Raw genomic sequence first — 18,494 nt, forward strand, 5'->3', positions numbered from 1 at the left:
GTAGGAAGAACAATGTTCCCAGATCAGTTCACATTTCAAAAGTGAACCCACTCGTTCCAGCAGTTTGTCTCTGGCCTGATGAAACTCTGGCAGCTCTTGTTTCTCTTCACTTCATGTATTTTGATGTGAAGTTTGAATTGAAGTGATTTGAAGTTTTGCACTTTGCAGTTTCTGTTTGCAACAGTTTTTATTTTTGTATGAAGACATGTTCCCATTTATCTCAGGGCTGCCTTTCCTCTGAGTGGACTGAGGAAATAAATCTGACTGCAGGTTGACACTGAGTCGTAGTAAACTACATTTGATTCAGTGAGATTTTATTTTTCTTTCCTATTAAATTGTCCTCCACAGACAAATGTGAACAGTGACTGAAAACAGCGATCTGGAATCACATCTATGTGTGAATTGAATCCAATCCTGAGATTTTCTGAATCTCTGTGTTAGAGGAGAGTGGACAGAGTCATATGACTTCCTGTAACTGCAGAGGGGAGGAGCAGCTGAAAGTGAAAGTGTTCAGTGAGCTCAGACTCCATTTGAAGTGGACGGAGCAGAAGGAGGGAAACTGAAGGCTGAGGCAGGTGAGTGTTAACACAACATTATTATTATTTTACTGTCAAAGTCTCTGAGTCAGTTTGTCCCTGTGGACTGTGGAGGGAAGAAGAGTCACAGAGAACTTCTGTCCACACAGAGACACTGAGAGGAAAACCTGTGTGTGTGTGTGTGTGTGTGTGTGTGTGTGTGTCTCTCTTGAGCAGCTTGTTTGTCCTGACTCTTGTGTGTGTGAGCTCACAGTCAGTGTTACTGGTTTCCCTCTCAGACTGACTGAAGTCCTGAAGATGAGTGATTGTGTGGAGGAAGAGGAGGACAGAGCAGAGTCTCCAGGACCCAGCTGTCTGTCTGTGAAGAGTCACCGGTCCAGAGATGATCCTCCAGTCTTCAGTCCTGAACCTGGACCCTCAGACTCACAGTAAGAGACCTGCTAGAAACCTGTGAACCTCCAAACTGTCTCTGTAACAGTGTTTAGTGTGTTGAGCTCCTGCAGTGATGTCACTTCCTGTAACGGCTGCCGTAGTTTTTTAATATAAACTTTATTCATAAACAAATCAATATACAAACAAACAAGGCAGTTCAGCTTCTTCACAGGAAAAACTGAGGTTGAGCAGAAGCACATTAAATAAATAAAGTCAAACTTTAAGAGAAAAAAGAATAAATGTTCCAAGCTTTCAGCCTCATTTTCACAGAACACACAGTTCTTCACATCAAGATTAAACCTCAGTCTTCACAACTTGTTTGTTGGGCAAATCTCATTTAAGATTTTAATGTTCCCCTCTTTCACTTCAGGAGGGAGAGGAAGTGAAATATATCTTCTCCTCATCACCTTCACCTCCTCAATCTCAAACCCCCTCAGTATAGAATTTCTTTTAACTGGGCTGTGGTAGCGTTCCTATAACAGACTGTTTCTAATAACTTTGTACATTTACTGTCTCAAAAGTCAGTTCCTGCGCTGCAGAGCTGTGTCAGCCCAGGAGAGATCTTTAACCACTGATCTCAAAGAGACTGGTACGGCTTTAATCAATCTGTTAAAGGTTTGAACAGAACATTTGAGCTGGAATTTCTCACAGAACATCTCGTGCTGTGACACATTTCCACTGTCATCCAGAAAATGAGCTGCAGCCCAGATTCCTTCAGATTTCCACTCATCTAAATACACTGATTTTTCACAGTGTAGAACATATGTGTTGTTCCACACAGGTGTGTTATGTGGTGTCATATTATGTCTATATATTAATTTCCAGTAGAGGAGGACTTGCTGATGGAAAGTGGAGAGTTTGACTGGTAATGAGCTAAATTCAAAGTCACAGCGTAGTAGAAAGTGTGTTCCTCCCATGTTCTGGAAAATCACATCAGGGACAATGAACCAAAAAGATGAAAGACTGTAACCACTTCAGTTTCAAGACACCACTCAGAATATCAAGATCAATCACATTTGCTGCCCCCTCTTCACTCACAATTCTGTCTCTACAAACACCAGTATAAACTGATGTTTGACAGAATCAAATGCTTTGTAAAAATGTAGAAATAAAATAAACCCACTCTCTTGGATTATTTCACTACCATCAAGAAGGTCTAATACAGGCCTTGTGTTATTATGAACTGACCTTCCTTTCAAAAGTCCTGACTGTGCTTCACTAATTATGGACCAGATACCTGTCTTCAGTCTGGCAGCAACAGCTCCTGAGAGTATTTTATAGTCAGTGTTCAACAAAGTGATTGGTCTGAAATGATCTAAACTTCTTTTGTCTTTACCTGATTTAGGAATCAGGCTGATTGTTTCATGCTTGACATCAGTTCATTCTTCTCTATCCACTCTTTAAATAATACATTTCTTAGATCTTTTCCAAAAGAGCTGATAAAACTGAGCTGTGAGCCATCTGTCCCTGGAGATTTGTAGGAAGCCATCTTCAGGATCGCTGAGTCCAAATCCTCAGTTTTTAACTCTGTCTCACACAAATCCCTGAAGGAGTCCTCCATACGTGGGATACCATCCTGGATTTTATCAGAGAAGGCGACAGCTTCACCTAAAGAGTAAAGTGAGGAGCACAGATCGGAGGAAAACGTCAACACTTCTTTCACTAAGCTCTCTGGTTCTTTGCATTGGACTCCATTTATCAGTAGACTTGTATTTGAGTTTCTCTGTTGTCTACTTTTCTCTAAGTGACTAAAACACGAGGAGTTTTTCTCACCTGCCTCCAGACATTTGGCTCATGATCTTATAAAGGCACAAGACACAGACACTTTCAAGACACAGATCATCTGACTTGGTTTGTAACTCCATCAGTTTGTTTTTCTCCTGAAGGTTTAGATCTGTTTCCTACAACACTGAGATATTTCTTGGAGAAAATTACTTTCATTCTTTTTCCTCTTTAGTTCCAAGAAAACATTTGTGGTAAATTCTCTAATTATGAATTTAATAAATTCCAATTTGCAAATATACCTTCAATTGAATCATTTTTTTCAATCTCCCTTATTATTTGTCTAATTTTATCACAATATTCTTTCTTATTTAACAAACTGGCATCAAACTTCCAATATCCTTTCTCATTTCTCTCCTTGTGGGTTCTAAGATAAGATCCACAAAACAATGATCTGACAAGGTGCTTTGGAAATGTTGGATTGTGAAGTGTAGCTCAGAATATTATCACTCACCAACCAGTGACCATTTCTCTATTTTCTTCCTCCATGAGGCTTAAACCATGTGGAACTATTAACCCCCCAATTTAAACTTCTGTAAACACCAGTTAAATTATTATCTGTCATCAAACTTTGAACAATATCCTTACACTGCATTACTTACACTGGAGGGCACCTGTCAACCAGCTCATTTGGAGTCATGTTCCAGTCTCTTCTTACTAAAATATAATCACTGGGGGACGGTAACGGTAACGTTTTTCCTCCTCTATGCACAGAGTCCACCACATCCTCCATCTTTGACTCCGTCTCTGGGACGATTCACTGTTTTCTTTGCAGAGATGTTCAATTTTCCAGATCTTTCACTTTCTGTTTGCTTTCTTTCATCGCCTCCATCTCACATAAGTCGGCCAGCTGCTCATCCACTGGTTTTTCAAGATTTAATATCGCCCTCAGTGTGGTTGTATTAGAGACCTCAGTACTCTCATCCTGGTCTGTTGACTTTGATTTCTTTTCTACTGGCTTGTTTCTTGGAGTTGACGGAGCTGACTCTTCTCCACGCTCCTTCTTACTCAGCAGAGTAACGTCCACTGCATAGTCGTGCTCCATGTCTCTCCTGCCGTCTTTTCTTTCCCCTTTAGATGAAGATTCTTGTTTTTGTGGTTCCAGTCTTAGTGTGGTGGGTTTAATTATCTTTTGTTTCCTCATTTCAGCACATTTGATTGGACAGTTAGTATTGAAGGATAAAGTTTTGGGACGAGCTTGAGGAGCTCTGAAAAAAGCACCTGCTCAACCCGCCATCTTGCCGCCCACCCTGACACCAGCTGCCTGACATATCAGTGTATTAACAGTGACTGCTGAGGAGCTGGTTTCTTGTGAAATGATCCCAACAAAGAAGAGTTTGACTTTTTTCTTGTGCATATTTTTGCTGCAGCTGATGAACATGACAGAGATGTAAAGATGTCAGTAATTAAAGGGCCGTGGTGGAGCAGAGAAGCAGCCACAGAAGAAGAGAGCAGTGTGTTGGTGAACCTGGATGAGCTGGGATCTAACAGAGTTGACCACACTTTGCAGGATCATTTTACAGCCTGAATGATGAGCTTCACATGTCAGAGCTTCACTCTCCACAGTTAGTTTGATCCAAACTACAGTGAGCAGCTGTTGGAGGAAATGACTGAGCCTCTTTAACATCAAACTAGGTATTTGTCAGCTGTTTATACAGATTTCAGGCTCTATGTAATATGGGCCGCTGACTGTAAAGTGGTTCATACTGAAATAACAACATTTCACCATGTTTAGTCAACTTCAATGTTAAATGTTAAATCTAAATTTGAATGCTAAATCTAAACATTAGTGAAACACGATATTTTGCTAATATGCTAATTCACACTGCTGGTCAGAGGAAGTACCAAAATAAAAGCTCAATCCAGCGTTATCCACGGTCAATCCAGACTCAAAGCTCTTACAACTTTGGTCCTAGGACTGTTTTCATATCACTTTACTGAGTTTTCATACTTTTTCAGGTGAGAACGTAACTGTTTAGATTTATAAGATGTGGTCGGTTCATCCAGATGATTCCTTTTTGACTATTTGCTCCGATGTTTTCGATGTGAGGACCCTCCTGCTGGACCGAATGAGACCAGCATGTCTCAGCAGCTTGCAGGCCGCCTTTACCACCAGCTCTGTTGTCTGTAGTGTAGGCAAGCAAATCTGTCTTAGCAGATTTAAAATTTTGAAATCTGTGAATTTCTACCACTGGTTTAGTTTTTCATTGAAATTATGTATCTGAATTTTTAAAAGTGAATTCAACTTGTGAAATTTTCAAGAACTAATTTCACTGTTGTTTTTCAATGTTCACAAATTCTGAATGAAAAATTCAATCTTCACAAAGACTCTGTCATCAGAGAATTGATCAGTGATCGATGTGATATGAATAAAAACATGTTTGTGTTTGCAGAGGTCAGAACCACAGACTGAGAGCAGAGTCTCCAGGATCCAGAGTCTCCAGGATGTTAGTGATGAAGACATGTCTTCACAGAGGGAGGAAGAGGAGTGGTGTCTCTGTGGAGGAGCAGCTGTCCTGCTGTGCTCTGTGTCAGGACGTCCTGAAGGATCCAGTCTCTACCAGCTGTGGACACTGGTTCTGCAGACAGTGCTTCACCTCATACTGGGGCCAGTCTGGGTCTTCAGGAGACCCCTCCTGTCCCCAGTGTGGACAAAGACCCAGAACCAGACCTGGACTGCAGACAGCCAGTCAGAGCAGCACTGTACAAGGTGAGACTGAACATGTGTCTGCTGATGTCTTCATTTCTGAAACCAGGACCTGTTGTTTTCTCCAGTGTCAGTTGTTCTATCACACAGCACTGACATTTCAGATGATTCTAAAAAGCACAACATTAAAAAGCTTTTCTTTGCTGCTCTTTAGTTTTTCTGTAGCTGATGAAAATAATCAGCAGATTCTCAGATTCTCTGTCTTCAGTCTGACATTGTCTCTTCTCTTTCAGCAGATAGTGGTCTGCAGGAGGTTTTAGATCAACATAAGATCAGTCTGAGGAGCAGATGTGAACGTGTGACTGAAGGAAGTGATGGAGCAGGAAGTGGAACCCTCCTCAACAGGATCTACACTGAGCTCTACATCACAGAGGGACAGAGTGAAGAGGTTAATACCCAACATGAGGTCAGGCAGCTGGAGACAGCTTCCAAGATGAAGACCCTCCATGACGCTCCAATCAAGTGCCACGACATCTTTAAAGCCTTACCTGACCAACAGAGACCCATCAGAGTGGTTCTGACCAACGGCGTCGCTGGAGTTGGAAAAACCTTCTCAGTGCAGAAGTTCAGTCTGGACTGGGCAGAGGGCTTGGAGAACCAAGATGTCAGTCTGCTGGTTCTGCTTTCGTTCAGGGAGCTGAACCTGATCAGAGAGCAGCAGTACAGTCTTCTCAGGCTGCTCCATGTTTTCCATCCAACATTACAGAAGGTCACAGCAGAGCAGCTGGCTGTCTGTAAAGTTCTGTTCATCTTGGACGGCCTGGATGAAAGCAGACTTTCACTGGATTTCACCAACAGCGAGGTTGTGTCTGATGTCACACAGACGTCATCAGTCAACCTGCTGCTCACAAACCTCATCCAGGGGAACCTGCTTCCCTCGGCTCTGGTCTGGATCACTTCCAGACCTGCAGCAGCCAATCAGATCCCTCCTACATGTGTTGACAGGGTAACAGAGGTACGAGGCTTCAATGACGCCCAGAAGGAGGAGTACTTCAGGAGGAGATCCAGTGATGAAGAGCTGTCCAGCAGAATCATCTCACACATCAAGAAGTCCAGGAGCCTCCACATCATGTGTCAAGTCCCAGTCTTCTGCTGGATCACTGCTACAGTTCTGGAGCACATGTTGACTACAGAGCAGAGAGGAGAGCTGCCCCAGACCCTGACTGACCTGTTCTCACACTTCCTGCTGGTTCAGACAAAGAGGAAGAAGCTCAAGTATGATGAGGGACATGAGACGAGTCCACAGGAGCTGATGGAGGCTGACAGGGAAGTTCTTCTGAAGCTGGGGAGGCTGGCGTTTGAACATCTGGAGAAAGGAAACATCATGTTCTACCAAGAAGACCTGGAGCAGTGTGGTCTGGATGTCACAGAGGCCTCGGTGTACTCAGGACTCTGCACTGAGATCTTCAAAAGAGAGAGTGTGATCTTCCAGAAAACTGTCTACTGCTTTGTTCATCTGAGCATTCAGGAGTTTCTGGCTGCAGTCTACATGTTCCACTGTTACACCAACAGGAACACAGAGGTCCTGAAGAACTTCCTGGGAGAACAACATGTTGATTTAACCCTGGGTGTCTTCCTGAGGACAGCCATGAAGAAATCCCTCAGAAGTAAAAATGGTCACCTGGACCTGTTTGTTCGCTTCCTTCATGGCCTCTCTCTGGAGTCCAACCAGAGACTCTTAGGAGGTCTGCTGGGTCAGACAGAGACCAGTCCAGAAACCATCCAGAGAGCCATCAACAACCTGAAGGAGATGAATAGTTATGATATCTCTCCTGACAGAAGCATCAACATCTTCCACTGTCTGATGGAGATGAAGGACCACTCAGTCCATCAGGAGATCCAAGAGCTCCTGAAGTCAAAGACCAGATCTGGGAAGACACTCTCTGAAATCCACTGCTCAGCTCTGGCCTACATGCTACAGATGTCAGAAGAGGTTCTGGATGAGTTGGACCTGGACAAGTACAACAAATCAGTGGAAGGACGACGGAGACTGATCCCAGCTGTGAGGAACTGCAGGAAGGCTCGGTGAGTCCAGACATGATCAATATAATTATCAATCAGTAGATTAGATCAGTAGTTGAGTCAAATTCAGATAAACACAGTTTTCATTTATTCTCATTATTCTTAGTTTTACTTTGAAACAGTCAAAGGTCAGTTGTGTTTTTTTCTGGAGGTGTTGTAAATGCTGTGAGCACCAAAATGTCGATGTTTCAGTTGGTTGTGATTGTTGCTGTTAAGTTCATAAAAACACTTGTTGTGTTTATTTGTAATAATTGTTGGATGCTTCATTGATTTGTTCATGTTCTGTGTTGTTTTGAGTCTTTTTGGTTTAATTTAAACCTGATCAAACTAATTAAAGCAGCTCCACTGATCTTACATCTCAGAGTGTGTTTCCAGGTGTTTCCAGGTGTTTCCAGGTGTTGGGGAGGACACCTGCATATGAGAAAACAGTAGTATTAAACCTTTAGTGTCTCCAGCTGTGCAGTCTGATAAATGTCCTCAGGTGATGTCACCTGAGTCAGTGTGGGCGGAGTCTGAAGAAGACACCAGACCTCTGGTGTCCACCTTAATCTAACAGCCGAGGGTTGGTGGTTGAGGTGCATTGTGGGTAATGTAGGCAGCAGGTTTTTCTGAGGAAGAAGAATGTGTGAATGAAAAAAGAAGATGTCTCTGGTTCAGCTTTGTTGAAACTGTCCATTGTGACAGTGTTACAGGAGAGCAGTGATGAATCTGTGGAGGTCTGTGTTCAGCACTCATGAGGTTTCTATGACAACAGTCATCAGTGTTTGACCCTTCAAATCACAGGAGACAGAAACAGTGGGCTCCAATGAAAGCTGCTTTAAAAGTGGAGCTGAACAGCAGCCACTGTGGTAACAACAAACACTGATGGGATAATGGTTCATGATCATGATCATTGAAGAGTGAACTTGTGTTTTTTCAAGTGTCATGGTGGAGCTTTAAAGTCTTTCCATAGATTGTGTTGAATGAGACAGAAAGTCCCAGGTGTTTTCTCTCTTGTTGCTGTAGAGGAGAGTCGTATCAGGAAATGTTCAGCTTCAGCCAAGAACACAGGTGTGAATCTATCAGAGCAGAATGGGAGGATTCAGTCTTCTTCTACACACCAGAGCTCAGTGTCATGTTTCTGTGAGGACCTTCTGTGAAAACCAGGCAGCAAACAGAGATTAGATTGAACTGTTGACTGAGTTGAGCTCAGGAGAAATGTTCTGGAGTAGGGATGCCACGGTGTGGAAATGTTCCCACCGGACATTAAGACATGTGTGGGCTCAGTATCTGTAGATTAGACCTCAGTGTTTCCCACACACTGATTTATCAGTGACAGGCCGCAACCACATCAACAATGACGCCACATATTGATTTTCTATTGGTTCACAGTTTCACTGTAGAGCTGCACACACACACACACACACACACACACACACTTCCAGGTTGTACCTGTAGAGTCCACTAAGTGTTGATCACTAGTGTTTTACTGAGGACAGTTTGTTCATGGATCAATGTGGGCGCTGCCACTGATTCACCACAATGAGCCAGATGTGTTTTATGCAGTGGTGTGTGTTGACTGTCTGATTTTATTCTAACACATTTTATATTTTCTCTCATCACAGACTTGTTAATTGTCGACTCTCAGAGACTCACTGTGAAGTCGTGTCCTCAGCTCTGAAGTCCAACCCCTCCCATCTGAGACACCTGGACCTGAGTGGAAACTACCTGGAGGATTCAGCAGCGAAGCAGCTGTGTGCTGGACTGGAGAGTCCAAACTGTAGACTGGAGACTCTGGGGTCAGTTCACTGACTGGAGCTGTTGTAGTTTTATATTCAGTTCAAATCTGTGAAGTTCCAGTTTTTCATTGGTTGGTTCATTTTCAGGATTTCTGTGTGAAAAAGAAGGAAGATGAGACCAGGAGCAGAGTGGTGATGGGGAGGGTCAGGAGAATCCCCAGGGGCCGTTTGGGGGCCGGGGCCGGACTGATTATTGTGTAGACTAATAATATTGTGTTATATAAAAGTGGTCTACCTCGCTGCTCCATCCTGCAGCCTGAACTGAGCCTCACAGCCTCTTGTCTCTCAAGTCTATATTTGCAGTAGGGGGGTAAATGAGCGGCCCCTCCTCAGGTGGTACAACCCCAGTGTGCCTTGAACTGTGATTGGTCAGCTGCTGACCAATAAGAGCTGTGAAGTGGGGCTGGTACAGAGTCATCAGAGACGTGTTGGTGTTATCAGGGAACGTGTGTGTTCACTGTTCACATTGGTTTGAAGCAGCAGCAGAAAGAGAAGGAGAAAGGTGGAGCAGAGAAGAATGAAGAAGAACAAATACTGGAGGAGGAAGCAGAGAAATGTTCCACAATCACAGAGAGATTCAACATCCAGTAAAGAGCCAGCAGCTGAAATGCTAAGCAGGGGCGTTGTAGCTAGCTGCTAGCTCAGCTCATAGTAAATGTGGCTAGTATAGCTAGCTGCTAGTTGTTGGGCAGCAGCCCTGTGCTTGTGTTAGCTGCTGTTTGTCTCTGTGTGTTATTAACAGCTGGGACTGGTGATCTCCAGGTAAAATGAAGGGTCCCACTCGGCCCCTGGATGAGAGCAGTCACAGTGTTTGTGATTCAGAGCAGCAGAGAATTGACAGAGTTTGATGTTAAAATCAGAAAGTTGATGAGAATCAAACTGCAACAGTCTCACAGATCTTCTGCTGCTGCTGCTGATCTGAACACCAGCAAAGCTGCAGCTCTCTGCAACCAACACATATTGCAGCTGCTGTTGTGTGTTGATGTCAGCACTGCAGCATCATGGGAAGCCACAGACCTTCAGACTGCAACACAAACCAGATCAAAGCAGGGCCAGTGGCTGAGGCGGGAAAGTGGAGACAAGAGGAAACTCAGCTGGGACATGGAGGCAGGAAGGATTAGATTGATGCTGGGAGCAATTTATGAGCAGCTCCCACCTCCCCAACATCATAGTGAATAAACAGGTGAGGAGCCAACATGTCCTCTATGTTCAGGTGGAGCTTCATGTGGCTCCTTCTATCAGGGGCTAAAACAAGCCTGTCTCCAGGCCCACACACCTGGAGACATCAGCAGGTGCTGAGGTGTCTCCCAGCAGCCACTGAGAGTCAGAGCTCAGAGGTGAACTCACTGGAGGCAGAAGGAGACAAGATGGATTTGATTTGTTGGTGAGGGTGAAGGACTCAGGAAGCAGCTTTGAACAGGCGTGATGCAGCTGAAGGCAGGGAGGGACTGGCCAATCAGAGGAGATCCAGGAAAACAGCTCCTAGTTCCTCAGGAGACAGCTGCCACTGATCTGAGAGCAGATGTCGTGTTGTGGTCAGAAACACAGCAGCTTGTGTATGTTGTGGAGCTGACAGTACCATGGGAGGACGCAGGAGAAACGGCCTCTGAGAGGAAACAGCTCAGATACACAGAGCTGGCAGCAGAGGCAGAGGAGCCTGCTCTGAAAGCTGAGCTCCAGGGGAGGTTGGCTGTAGGGGTTTTGTTGGCAGATCAGTCTGGTCCCTGTTACCTGAACTGAGCTGCTCTCACTTCTGTTCTCTTCAAGTCCACGTTGTGCTTCTCTGAACCTGTGCACTGTGAAATCAAAGCGCTCCAGGTGTCCTTCATGTCATATCTAATTTATTGTGTGTGAACACAACAAAAGCTCAGACTTGATCTTGAAGAATGGAGCTTCTTCTAATCACATGAATAACACAAGTGGTCATGTGACTGTGGTTCAGGAGCAGTTACCAGAGCAGACTGACACTGACACTCAGAGAAACTCTGTTCATCAACTATCAGACCTAAACCGTGGACGTTGTGCTGAGCTGAAGGGTTGTAGGACTGTGAGCACAGGTTTGATCTCTGCTCTGTGATCTTCATTAACCCCGTCCTCACTCAGTCTGCTCCTCACTGGGGGGTTGATGTGAAAATCAGATGAATTCTACTTCCTCATTCAGTGAAGATCAGCTGAATAAATCTGTGGTGTTTTCCAGCAGGAGGCTCTGAACGTTACCTGAAGGTGAACTGGTTGTTGCTGCAGGTCACAGAATCTGACAGCTCACAGAATGGGCTGTAACACCGGTGGTAGACTGAGGCCGAGCACTCGTCCTCCTCAAGTTCTCAACAGTGACACAAGTTCTTCTTTAAAGATGTGGACACAGAGAAATCTTTTCCCTCCTCCTGTAAATGTGACATTGTGCAGTTGTTTGGTGACTTTGGAACATTGAAGCTGCTCCACCATGTTTGTTCTGAACAGTGTGACTGAGTTCTCACTGTTTGTTCACGTCCTCAGTGTTTTGTTTCTGTGCTGATGTCTGTAGTGTCAGAGAGGGAACAGACTAAACAGACGTGAATCCTCTGATTCTCCTCTGATCACAGACTGAACTGAGGTCAGCAGCAGCTGATCAACCTGTGTTCACACCAACAGCTGTATGAATGTTGTGCTGACATTTGGATGATGTGTGTAGAAGGCTGACATGATGAAGATCCACAATAACAGAAGGACAAAGTCACTCTACTCATTTTAGACAAACATCATTGATCAGGACAAATCTGATTGATTATCAATCATTGATCTACATCTTTGATTCTTTATTCAGATTGATCAACTGCAGGTTGTCAGAGATCAGCTGTTCTTCTCTGGGCTCAGCTCTGAAGTCCAACCCCTCCCATCTGAGAGAACTGGACCTGAGTGGAAACCAGGACCTGCAGGATCCAGGAGTGAAGGGTCTGTGTGGTTTTCTGCAGAGTCCAGACTGTAGACTGGAGACTCTGAGGTCAGACTCCATGTTTTCTTTCTGTGCTGAGATGAATGTGATGTGAAAGTTGTGTTGACACTGAGCTGCAGACATGAGGCTGATATTATACTGATCCACACTGAGGATCTTCATGGTAAAGTCTGTTTTCTTCTTCTCTGCTTTTAGTCCAGTGACTGTTTCTCTTCAACTTTCACCTCATGACTTTTAAAACACCAACAGAAACACATTGAATCTGTCAGACAATAACTGATCTATAATCAATAGCTGATGGTCCCAACACTTTTATAAGGCTCTGTGATGTTTGTACTGACTCCAGTATTCAAAGCCAAGTTGTCATAGCAACAGGTTGTTTCATCACTTTAAATCCTGTAGGTTTGACTGTGTTAAATATTTGAGCTCAGTCACCAGGTGTCTGTGTCTCTGCCGTTCCATCAACTAGTGAATTTAATATATATTTCTATACATTTGTTCTCATGTCTCCAAACTTCAGCCTGACATGTTTGTTGTCTTTGAAAACTTGAGGATCTTTAGTAGAATCTGCACAACATGAGTTTGTATAGATGGAGCCACAGGTGGAGCTGGCAGAGTTGAAGAGGTGGAGTCACTACGTCTTTATTGAAGCAGCAGCATGTTGTCATGAATATTAATGAGAGCTGTTTTTACTTTGTCTGTTTGACTCTTTGTGGTTTCAAGCAGGAACTTTGTCTCCTAAACTCACATCTTTGATTCTTTATTCAGATTGAGGAGCTGCAGTTTGTCAGAGATCAGCTGTTCTTCTCTGGGCTCAGCTCTGAAGTCCAACCCCTCCCATCTGAGAGAACTGGACCTGAGCTGGAACCAGGACCTGCAGGATCCAGGAGTGAAGGGTCTGTGTGGTTTTCTGCAGAGTCCAGACTGTAGACTGGAGACTCTGAGGTCAGTTCACTGTTGTAGATCTTATATCCTGAATCCACAGCTAATGAAGCTTCACACACAAGTTGAATCCATTGACTGTGAATGAATGAATGACATTGTAAACAGTTGTTGTCTCATGTTTCCAGATGTTCTTCTCTCAGACTGAGAATGATTCTTCAGTTTCAGCTCATTTCACTCACTTGTCATGAATAATGTCTGTTCACTTCAGTTCAACCTTCACAGCTCACACACTCGTATTTCTCTCAGTCAGAGGACTCATGTTTTCTAAATCCACTGGAGAAAATGTCCAGTGTTAGTTGTTCAAGTCAATTCATTTTTATCACAACAACATACACAAGATCCTCACAACTAATATTTGTCCAAAGAAAGTGAAGAAACAATCTTCTTGTTTTCAGTAGATTTCAGTGAAGTGTCAGGACTAATGTCTGTTTGATCAAACTGTGTGTGTGTGTTTTCATCTGTAGCACAACACACACAACTGTTGTATTGACAATGTTGTGTTGTACTGACGTGATGAAGATCCACAATAACAGAAGGACAAAGTCACTCTACTCAGTTTAGACAAAGATCATTGATCAGGACAAATCTGATTGATTATCAATCATTGATCTACATCTTTGATTCTTTATTCAGACTGAGGGACTGCAGTTTGTCAGAGATCAGCTGTTCTTCTCTGGGCTCAGCTCTGAAGTCCAACCCCTCCCATCTGAGAGAACTGGACCTGAGTAGAAACCAGGACCTGCAGGATCCAGGAGTGAAGGGTCTGTGTGGTTTTCTGCAGAGTCCAGACTGTAGACTGGAGACTCTGAGGTCAGACTCCATGTTTTCTTTCTGTGCTGAGATGAATGTGATGTGAAAGTTGTGTTGACACTGAGCTGCAGACATGAGGCTGATATTATACTGATCCACACTGAGGATCTTCATGGTAAAGTCTGTTTTCTTCTTCTCTGCTTTTAGTCCAGTGACTGTTTCTCTTCAACTTTCACCTCATGACTTTTTAAAACACCAACAGAAACACATTGAATCTGTCAGACAATAACTGATCTATAATCAATAGCTGATGGTCCCGACACTTTTATAAGGCTCTGTGATGTTTGTACTGACTCAAGTATTCAAAGCCAAGTTGTCATAGCAACAGGTTGTTTCATCACTTTAAACCCTGTAGGTTTGACTGTGTTAAATATTTGAGCTCAGTCACCAGGTGTCTGTGTCTCTGCCGTTCCATCAACTAGTGAATTTAATATATATTTCTATACATTTGTTCTCATGTCTCCAAACTTCAGCCTGACATGTTTGTTGTCTTTGAAAACTTGAGGATCTTTAGTAGAATCTGCACAACATGAGTTTGTATAGATGGAGCCACAGGTGGAGCTGGCAGAGTTGAAGAGGTGGAGTCACTACGTCTTTATTGAAGCAGCAGCATGTTGTCATGAATATTAATGAGAGCTGTTTTTACTTTGTCTGTTTGACTCTTTGTGGTTTCAAGCAGGAACTTTGTCTCCGAAACTCACATCTTTGATTCTTTATTCAGATTGAGGAGCTGCAGTTTGTCAGAGATCAGCTGTTCTTCTCTGGGCTCAGCTCTGAAGTCCAACCCCTCCCATCTGAGAGAACTGGACCTGACTGGAAACCAGAACCTGCAGGATCCAGGAGTGAAGGGTCTGTGTGGTTTTCTGCAGAGTCCAGACTGTAGACTGGAGACTCTGAGGTCAGTTCACTGTTGTAGATCTTATATCTTGAATCCACAGCTAATGAAGCTTCATGTGTTGTACTGACATGATGAAGATCCACAATAACAGAAGGACAAAGTCACTCTACTCATTTTAGACAAAGATCATTGATCAGGATAAATCTGATTGATTATCACTCATTGATCTACATCTTTGATTCTTTATTCAGATTGAGTCAATGCAGGTTGTCAGAGATCAGCTGTTCTTCTCTGGTCTCAGCTCTGAAGTCCAACCCCTCCCATCTGAGAGAACTGGACCTGAGATTCAACAACCTGAAGGATTCAGACCTGAAGGATCTCCGTGGTCTCGTGCAGAGTCCAGACTGTAGACTGGAGACTCTGAGGTCAGTAGAGGGGCGGAGTCAGTCCATGCTGCTCTCAGCAGTATTGTACTAAACACAGTTAGTATCAGAGCAAAGATCCAGTGTTTCCTGTGAACCTCCAACCTCCTCAGTGGCTGCTTTCCTCAGTGAAGCTGTGAGAGGAGAACGGGGACAGGCTTCAGGATTGGACAGAAAGACAGAGAGAGAGACAACAGTCAGCCAATCAGAGCAGCCAGAAGCTTGTTGTGATCATGTGTGTGAGTTGATGTGAAGACGACTGTTGTTGTTGTGTTGATGTGAACAGGAAATAAAGCTGATTCCAGCTGACAGCCTCACAGATGGACAGAGACAGTGTCCTCATTCATCAAACTGTCCAATCTGATCTGAGACTGTTTGTTCTCTGGTTTCAACACTAAACAGCTGATCAGTTTCATCTGTGTCACAGCTCTGAGATCAGTGTGATGGAGCCTGACAGTCCCTGGCTCTTAGTGACAGCCTCCATGTTCAGTCAGGTGATGTTTCAGAAGCAGCTCACATGTTGATCAACACACAGAGACTCTGTGTTTAAAGTGACATCAGCTGACAGGTAACAGGAGTGAATCCATCACTGACCTGTTGCTGACTCAGCACTTTGTTTCCACTGTGGACTGAGTGAAATGTGCAGAGTGAACAGACTTGATGCTGAACGTCTCTGCAGGTCTGTGAGCTTCCAGCTCAGTGTGTTCACTCCAACACGTTAACATGAGAGCTGAGAGGAAGCAGCTGCTGCACATCTGGTCTGAACAGGACTGAAGTCCCTGCTGCATCACTGACTGATGAAGTGAGTCTCTGTAAACACTGATTCATCTCCTCTGCTTTCTTCTTCTCTACACAGATGTTGGTGAGAGTGGAGAGGAGAGCTTGATCCAGCAGTGACTGACAGAGGAATCAGAAGAAGTGGAGATGACTCTCAGTGCTGCAGTCTGAACTGATCTGAGAACAGCTCCACTGTCACACACAGAGTCCAGTCCACCATCATCCCTGTGTGTTCCTCTGGATCTGACAGAGCATCATCAGTGTCTCTGGACTTAAAGCTCATCAAGTTCAGCTCTGAACAGTTTCCTTGTTGAGCTTCACAAAGAGGGAATTTCACAGTAAAATGACTTGAACTCTGAAGATGAGTTTGACTCAGACGTTGAAGCCTCATGTTCTTCAGCTGAACTTTACCAGATATTATTGTACAGGAGGAACATGTTGTTTTTATCCTCCATCTCTTCATTCAAGTTGTGTTGAGGAGGAACAATCACACAGACCAACAACTCTTTCACTGTGTATATGGACATGTGAGTGTTGTTTTCAGACAGGCTTGAAAAATGTTCATCTCTCCATTATAATACTGAGTCAACAAGTGTCACTGATTCAATGGATCATTCATTAACTGGACTTTAAATCCTCCTTCATGGTCAATAATGTTTTTATATTGACTTCCTGTTTGATTCCTGTTTTTTAATCTGTCATTGTTTTGTCATTTTCCTCCTCTTTTATTCCATAAAGCTGCCAGTTTATTCCTAAATGACTGTGTGTGTTATTGTTGTGTTGTGTGTTTGTTGTGAAGCTCTTTGTAACACTGGTACTGTCGCTCCTCGTCAGTCCAGCTACGTCCTTTTTGTCTTCTCCCCTAATGTCTCCAGGATTTGTGTTTCCTGTTTTATTTTGAAACTCACCAGGTGGTCCCTTCACTTCCTGCCCTCCTGTGTGATTACCTGGCCCCGCCCTAATGTGTTTCACCTGTGTCTCATTGTCCCCCCTCCCCCAGAGTATTTAGTGTCAGTGTTCCCTTCCCTCTGATCCAGTTCCTCTTGTCCCCCTTGTGACAGTGGTCCAGCCTTTTGGTTCTTTTGTGTATATTTCTCAGTGATCAGTGTGCGACTACTTTCTGTCTTGACCTTTTGACCTTTAGCCTGTCAATCATGTGTCGTCGTCCTGTTGGACTGATTTCTGTGAAGTCGACCTTTTGCCTGAGTGAAGTGTGGCTGTGACGTCTCTCATATCTTGGACCTTGTTGAAGAAGAACTCTGAGTTTTCTTTCCAGCTGTTGATTCTCTCTGTGTTTTGTTGAATGACCTTTTCCAGATCCTCACCTTCTTTTCCAGACCGTCAGCTCTTTTATTTTTCCACCAGCAGCATCACAGTCCTGTCTCGTACTTCAGCAGGGGCTGCCTCAGATCTACCCTCCTTCAGAGCAGGAGTTGTAGTATAATATTATAAGTTAATTTCTCTATCTGCTAAATATACTATGTCTGCAATAATGATTACTATAATTACTATACTCATCACAAAAAAGACTGAAGTGTGAAGAATAATGTCACAATATGTGTAAACTGTGTATCACTGGTTATGTTAAACTCAAGTAAATATATTGTTTTTAAAAAACGCAGCAGGAAAAAGTCAGAACATAATGGTGTATTCCTGGACGAGAACATGGTTTAAAAAAAAGAGAATCAGAATATAATGGTGTCCACTGGGCATGGACTTCACGGAAAGAAAAAATAAGCCTCATGAATGTAGTTTATAAGATTTATGTCTAATGAGCTCTGTCCCAGTCTGGATAGATAATGAGGTTTTCATCCAGTCCAGGTCTTCTACTGAAAATGGTTTTGACTGTGAGAAAACAGACATGACCTGGGAGGGGTCAGGTTTGGTGGACACGACAGTTTCGGTGGAGACTGGTGAAATATGAGAGGAGGCGTGGGCAGATTTTGGATTATAAAAGAAGAGGTCACGTATCATGTATTCAGATCAACTTTTTGCTTTGTTGTGGACAATAAATCTCTGCTGCACTGAATTGTGCCTCCTGGTGATTTTTGAAGAATTTGAAGATATTTTTGAACAACTGATAAGATTCCAGACTCAGAATCTGGTCCATGATTGGGGCGTCTGTCCCACATCAGAGTCCTGAGCAGAGTCAGGTCTCGGTGTACGATCAGGACTTGTTGAACGAGCATCAGAATGTGAATCTGCAGCGTTGACTTCAGTCTCAGAACCAACAGACGTCACTGCCTAAAACTGAAAAGATACTCTGATCTGATCTGTTTTATGCTGCTCAGTTAGTTTGAGTTAGCTCGCTGAAAGTCAGTTCTGCTACATGTGAACAAAGCTCTTCTATTTTCTACTTCAATACAACATGAAGTTACTGTTTATGGTCAGGTGTTGACTTCAAATCTGTTATCAGGTGTGAAAATCAAAGCTTTGTCTTCAGCCACAGATGAATATGAACGGAGTGGCCGCCATCTTGACTGAGATGTGTCCCAGTCATGGATGTATTATAT

At 43.6% G+C, this 18,494-nt stretch overlaps 1 protein-coding gene across 3 annotated transcripts; it reads left to right on the forward strand.

Moving 5' to 3' along the window:
• Window positions 1-464: 464 nt before the first annotated feature.
• Window positions 465-16,738, forward strand: LOC139609386 (protein NLRC3-like). 3 transcript variants are annotated; one of them, XM_071463851.1, is made up of 11 exons: window positions 465-575; window positions 815-964; window positions 5,144-5,526; window positions 5,694-7,482; window positions 9,084-9,257; window positions 12,061-12,237; window positions 12,958-13,134; window positions 13,768-13,944; window positions 14,666-14,842; window positions 15,034-15,211; window positions 16,072-16,738. In XM_071463851.1, the coding sequence occupies exons 2-11, from the start codon at window positions 834-836 to the stop codon at window positions 16,099-16,101; spliced, it is 3,393 nt and encodes a 1,130-aa protein (XP_071319952.1). In that variant the 5' UTR covers window positions 465-575; window positions 815-833; the 3' UTR covers window positions 16,102-16,738. The 3 variants fall into 3 exon arrangements, with proteins under 3 accessions (XP_071319952.1, XP_071319953.1, XP_071319954.1); XM_071463852.1 differs by having other exon boundaries at window positions 15,034-15,207; window positions 16,061-16,738; XM_071463853.1 differs by lacking the exons at window positions 13,768-13,944; window positions 14,666-14,842.
• Window positions 16,739-18,494: the final 1,756 nt, after the last annotated feature.

The sequence above is a fragment of the Trachinotus anak genome, unplaced genomic scaffold (assembly GCF_046630095.1).
Source record: "Trachinotus anak isolate AG129_WGS33_773 ecotype Australia unplaced genomic scaffold, CSIRO_AGI_Tana_v1 ptg000026l, whole genome shotgun sequence".
Taxonomy (NCBI): domain Eukaryota; kingdom Metazoa; phylum Chordata; class Actinopteri; order Carangiformes; family Carangidae; genus Trachinotus; species Trachinotus anak.